The sequence below is a fragment of the Myotis yumanensis genome, unplaced genomic scaffold (genome assembly GCF_028538775.1).
Source record: "Myotis yumanensis isolate MYYU_CA2020_CCGP unplaced genomic scaffold, mMyoYum1.0.hap1 SCAF_17, whole genome shotgun sequence".
Taxonomy (NCBI): domain Eukaryota; kingdom Metazoa; phylum Chordata; class Mammalia; order Chiroptera; family Vespertilionidae; genus Myotis; species Myotis yumanensis.
This window is the reverse complement of record NW_027223768.1, coordinates 24,248,417-24,254,618: the sequence shown is the minus strand read 5'-3', so window position 1 is coordinate 24,254,618 and position 6,202 is coordinate 24,248,417. Positions and strand designations below refer to the sequence as shown.

Sequence of the window (6,202 nt, the reverse complement as noted above, 5' to 3'; positions counted from 1 at the left end):
TGATTCATTGTAAGATTTTTTTAGCCCGGCTGGTGTGGTACAGGGGTTGAGCATTGACCTATGAACCAGGAGGTTACAATTCAATTCCCAGTCAGGGCATATGCCAGGGTTGTGGGCAAGCCCCGGTATGGGCAGAAGGCAGCTGATTGATGATTCTCTCTCATCCCTCCCTCTCTGAAGTCAATTTAAAAAATGTATGTAAGTAAAAGAATTTTTTAAAATAAGTTTTGAAATATAACTCACAAATCATAAAATTCATCCTTTTGGGCATACAATTCAGTGGTATGTAGTATATTCTTAGTACCAGGTATATGGTACCACCATCATTGCTAATTCCAAAAGCAAATGTGGTTTTAAATATTGCTTTTAACACTCTTAGTCCAATAAGAAGCATTTTGTGTTCTATGTGGAGAATATTACGTTAATTTTACAGTTAATTCCTGATTCGTTCCCATTTATGTGTTAGTAACTGGAATAAGATTAAGATAGCCCCATAGGATCAGGTTCAACTGCAGGAAACAAACTCAAAATAAGAGAGATAAACACTATAATGATGTATTTCTCCCTCATATTCAGTAAGTCCAGAGGTATCAGTACAGGCTACTTAGTGTAGGGCCGTGTTTCATGCTAGAAATTCAAGTTTCTTCTATTGTTTTACCATTATATGGTGTTTCCATTCAAAATCAAATGGTCCAACATAGCAATGGTTGCTCAAGCCATTATGCCGAAATTCCAGCTAAGTAGAAGGGACAGTGCCTAATAAAGCTGCATACATTGTTCCAACTGGATTCTTCGCTGAATCTAATATGGCTATACCTAACTGCAAATGAAGGCAAGAAATCTTTGTGTTCTCTAAAAGGGATTCATTTCTAAGAAGTCTTTTCCACAAAGCAAAACAGACTGACTTAGGATATAAAAGGAAATAAGCACTCAGGCTCAAATACTTGTTTCCTCAATTTGCTTTTCACTGTGTTATCTGTAACCTCCTAGCAAGTGACCCTGTGTTGCCACAGAGACTCTCTTGAGGCTGCGTTGAATAAAGCAGTTGTTCTTCAATGTTTCGTTGAATAGTCTTTTGCCATATAATTCCAGGGATTGCCCATGGATCCTTAAACAATCTTTCAATAATGAATGCTGAGAGTGGGGATTTCCCTTTCCAGGCCTCTTCCTCCACCTCCGTTTTTGGCTTTAGGAAGAGTAGGTCATAGACAGCCAGGATCTTTTGAGTGTGAGCAGAAAGCAATAGCCTTGTGTGAGCGAACTTGTCATTCATTGGTCATCTGCCTCTCCTGTTGCTGCCAACTAATCTTTTCCCAGTCCCACTTAGAAAGTTTTTTCCTATTCTCACATTCCTAAAGCATGCACAAAGCCTAAGATTTTCTCTGAGTTTGATCTTTCATAAATATTTTTATCTCCCTCCTTGACCTTCCCACCCTTACCTTTCCCCTCCACTGTAACAAATTACCACAAATTTAAACGGTCAAGCAACACTAATCTTACAGTTCTGTAGGTTGAGGTCTGACATGGGTCCTACTGGGCTAAAATCAGTGTTTTGGGGCTGCGTTCCTTTCTGGAGCTCTAAGGGAGAATGTTTTCTTGCTCATCTGGGGGCTTTAGGATTGAAATGTTTCCTTGACAGTTGTCAGCCAAGGGCTGTTCCCAGCCTCCAGTGGGCAACTGCATTCCTTGGATCATGGCCTCCTCCTTCCATCTTCGAAGCAGCAACAATGGATTGCATCCCTTTCATATTTTGAATTTCACCTGCCTCTTCAGTCTCATGTCCCTCTTCCACTTTTAAGAATTTACACGAACCTGGATAATCCCGGATAACTTTCTCACACTCAAGTTCCTTAACTTTAATCACATCTGTAATGTCCCTTGTGAAATTTAAGATGTGGACATCTTGGATGGTGGTGGTGGTGGTATTATTCTGCCTACCACCTACCTTCACCAATTTTCCAGGCTAAGGTAAGAAAAATCCTAACTCTTCTACTCCAATGAGATTTAAGAAGTTTCCTCCACCAGAACCAGATAGCCAATGCATTTCTTCTGTACATTTTTAAAAAATTCTAATTTAGTACCTAAAGGAGAGATGGTTTCATATTTCTGCTGTCCTTCCCATGTGTGCACACATCTGGCTTTCCCACTATAAATTTCTTAGAATATAGGTACTGGGTCTTAGTAGCCATTACTTCCTATGATGTACTGTGCATTGCCAACTAGTAACTTGCTGGGGATAGAAATGCTAGGATCTAGAGATCGAGATTAGGAGTGACCTTGGTGTGGATGAAAAGGGAAGAATTAGAACCTCTTTGCCTTCTGTAAGGGATGGGCAGTGGAGTGGAGATCTCCTTCATTGCCTTGCCAGCAGCAGCGAGGGCACAGCCTCATTTGAAGAGCAGAATGGAAGCTGTAATGCTAGAACCTTTTTTCAGTTTATGAAATAGAAGCAGTTAGAGGTAAGTGACTACAACCCCAGACTGAAAGGCAGTCCTCAGCAGCACAAGGTACAGGAGATGATATGATTAGAGGAGCAAGTTGAGACACCCAAGTCAGGAATTGCATGTATATTATAAATTTAATGGTTAGACCAGAAAGCAAAAAAATTTGAGAACATGTCTTTTTCTAAAGTATTAAGGTGGAAAATGAAAAAACTTTTATACTTTCAGTGATTGAACCAAATCAGGCGTAACAAGTTCCAAGACTATGAACTACTTTAAATTTTTTTAAAAATATATTTTATTGATTTTTCACAGAGAGGAAGGGAGAGAGATAGAGAGTTAGAAACATCGATGAGAGAGAAACATCGATCAGCTGCCTCCTGCACATTCCCCACCGGGGATGTGCACGCAACCCAGGTACATGCCCTTGACCGGAATCGAACCCGGGACCCTCGAGTCCGCAGGCCGACGCTCTATCCACTGAGCCAAACCGGTTTTGGCTACTTTAAATTTTAATTAAAAAATGTTACTTGCCTTTGTGGAGAGTCCATAGCTTCCATCATATTCTCAGGAACCTCTTAGCCCACTTAAGACATGTCTTCACATGTACAAAGGGCAGGAGCTTTCATTGATAAGGCCCTAAATGCAGTGTGGCCGGTGGGTGGAACAGAGTGTAGAGTAGGAGTAGGGATAAGGTGTTTAGCCCTGACCCTGAAGGAGCCCGTGATTTAAGGCAGGAACGGGAGGCGTGATAATAGATTTGTACGGGATGTTTACTCGAGCTGAGTGTGGAGAATGCACTGCAGACAGGACTGCAGGCAGCAAAAATTAGTTAAGAGGGTGTTGCATCATTGTACACCCAAATTAATATCCAGGATAGAATAGGCTGTTGCTTTATAAAAGCGCAACTGAATTTAAGTAAAAGTGACTTGATAATATATATGGTTTTGGCAATTATGTAGTTGAAACTTCTGTAATAAAAACAGTTGCCCTAACCAGTTTGGCTCAGTGGATAGAGCGTCGGACTACAGACTGAAGGGTCCCAGGTTCAATTCCGGTCAAAGGCAACATACCTTGGTTGTGGGCACATCCCCAGTAGGGGGTGTGCAGGAGACAGCTGATAGATCCCTCTCCCTTCCTCTCTGTAAAAAAAAAAAAAAAAGAAAAGAAAAGAAAAGAAAACAAAAACATATATTAAAAACAAACAAACCAGTAACAGTTGAACAGGGAAGAGTAGAGGGCATAGAGTGAGTTAAAGAGTGTTCTTCAGTTTGGAAGTACAGCTGACCTTGAACACAGGTTTGAACTGCGTGGGTCCACATATATGCAATTTACAATAGTCAGCCATCTGTATCTCCAGGTTTTACATTAACAAATTCAACCAACCACGATTGAAAACAGTATTTCCAGGGATGCAGACGGCTGACTGAATGCATTCTATGCCATTTTGTTTAAGGGACTTGGGCATCTTCAGATTTTGGTATCTGCAGGAGCAGGAAGTCATAGAACCAATTCCCTGAGCATACTGAGGGACAACTGAAGTTTTTTGAGTCAAAAGTTGTGAATTTCTGACTGCGTGACGGGTTGGTGCCCCTGACCCCTGTGCTGTTCAAGTGTCAGCTATACGGACTTTTTAAAAAAAAATTTCAGTGGAATTTCTAAGCAGAAATGTATAACCAGTAAGCAGCTGCTTATACCACTACTATAGATAGTAGTCTTCTCAGAAAAGAAATCTGAGTTGGAGATTCAGATTTGAATCTACAGAGATTGGAGCCATTGGCTTATTGACAATAACTACTGAAGGTGATGGAGAAGAGGATTCTGAAAAGAACATGAAAGCAAAATAACTGGCCCAATACCACCCACATGTAAGAAAACAGCATAGTTCTGTCTAATCCAAAGCATTTGTAATCTCTATTGTACTCTATTTCTCAAATGAGGAGTATGTAAAAATCTTTGGAACTGTAAAGTGTTACAAATGTATAAACATCTCTACTAAAATAAACTAGCTTAAAAAATATCCTTTGAACTACATGTATGTTAACATAGAGTTAACTGTCAGGTATATAAACTTCATGCATTGGTGAAACTTATTCAAAGAGTTTTGTGGGTTTTAAATCCTAACTAAAATTATTTTTAAATTAATTTTTACACTGGAAACTAACTTAGAAAAGATAACGATGACCGTTGGTTGGCCTTAGATTTTTCAAAAATGAAGCTTGGGAAAAAGCCAAAATGCTCAGGCCTAGGTGAGTCGTGTTACTCAGATGCAGAGGTCTATGTGAATAGTGTACTGGCCAGTATTTGTTGCAAGAGTAACAACTCCACTCCAAGGCTAATTATTCTACTACAAGTAATAATATTACTTGGTGTACTTTTGAAACAGTAGTTTTTCCTCTGTTTTAAACTAACAGATGTAACTGGCATTGTAAAATTATTGTGTAAGATCAATAATTACATTGCCTATATTTGGTGTAATATTTTATTTTCTCTTGTATTAAACGAAAGCCAAGAAAATATCAAGTTAATTTTAAGGCAAATCTTTACTCCTTAAAGAAAAAAATACAAACCGGTACTTTAATAATAGATCATTATATTTTACATAATATAAACAAAATCACTAATGTGACTATATGCTTGGTTTCCTTAAACTACAATGAACCACAGGAATAGGTGAAAAATGGGTTTACTTATTAACAGCAAATAAACAACTTGGGAAAACAGGTAGCATGCATTTTTTGTTTACTGTCTATGCATAGGCCCCAACATAACCAAGCTTTAATAGCCACCACCCCCCCTTGTTTGCCCAAAGTAGTCATTCCCATAACCCCCTCTGCCCCCTCCTCGCTGGAATCCCCCCGATCCTCGGTAGCCCCCTCCACCACCGTAGTCTCCTCCCGCACCACCTCTATAGCCCCCTCGGGAACCTCCTCTATAGCCTCCACCTCCACCATAGCCTCCCCGATAGGAGTTGGAGCCACCACCATAGCCACGGCCATAGCCTCCACCTCTGTAACCTCCGGTGCCGTAGCCTCCGGTGCCGTAGCCTCCGGTGCCATAGCCTCCACCGCCATAACTAGAGCCTCCCCTTCTATATCCACTTCCATTGTCATATCGGGCCATCTTGGGAGGACGTGGACCATCTCCATACCTACGAAAAGCACAAAGCCACCACTTTAGCAAAGGATCCTTAATACTTCTCAATTAGTCACAAAATATAAACATTTAGTCATATTTGAAAATGTAACGCATAAAGGGAATAAAACCAACTGCACAAGTAAACTGAAATGAAATACATCTGCTACTCCGAAACTGATACAGGAGGAGGCATCAACTGTAACCATCCGTTTTTCTAAAACTCTTTCTAGTTCATTCTCAAAGGTCTTCAATTTTGGCAGTATATCCTTGCAACTTTAAGACAGTTCATTTTCACTCAGTTCAACTATAGAGGATTCTAATAAACAATAGTATGTTAGGAAGAGGTTCCTGGAGTTGGCAATAAATTATTTGATCTTTATCACCAAATATTTTCCTGCGTTAACTTTGAAATATGTTTCTGAAAATGTCTGGGTAATGTGTTTACGCCTAAATGTTTCATGTGGCTTTGAAACAAAGAAAATGAGGGGTAATGGCAAATTGCAGAACTCATGCCTCGCCAACAACACCCCAAACAGCTATTCCTCCCATGCAGCTTTGAGACTAACATTACCAATTAATTCAGCAGTGGGCCAAGTCAGGAAGTGGCCAGGATCTGTCATCAT

General features: G+C 40.1%; 1 protein-coding gene across 1 annotated transcript in view; it reads right to left on the bottom strand.

The window, feature by feature from the left end:
- Positions 1-5,014: 5,014 nt before the first annotated feature.
- Positions 5,015-6,202, bottom strand: part of DHX9 (DExH-box helicase 9) — a 48,166-nt gene continuing 46,978 nt past the window's right edge. Inside the window, exon 28 of the mRNA XM_070397386.1 lies at positions 5,015-5,592. Within this exon, the coding sequence (XP_070253487.1) occupies positions 5,220-5,592 (373 nt within the window). The 3' untranslated portion in view covers positions 5,015-5,219. The remainder of the gene's footprint in view (positions 5,593-6,202) is intronic.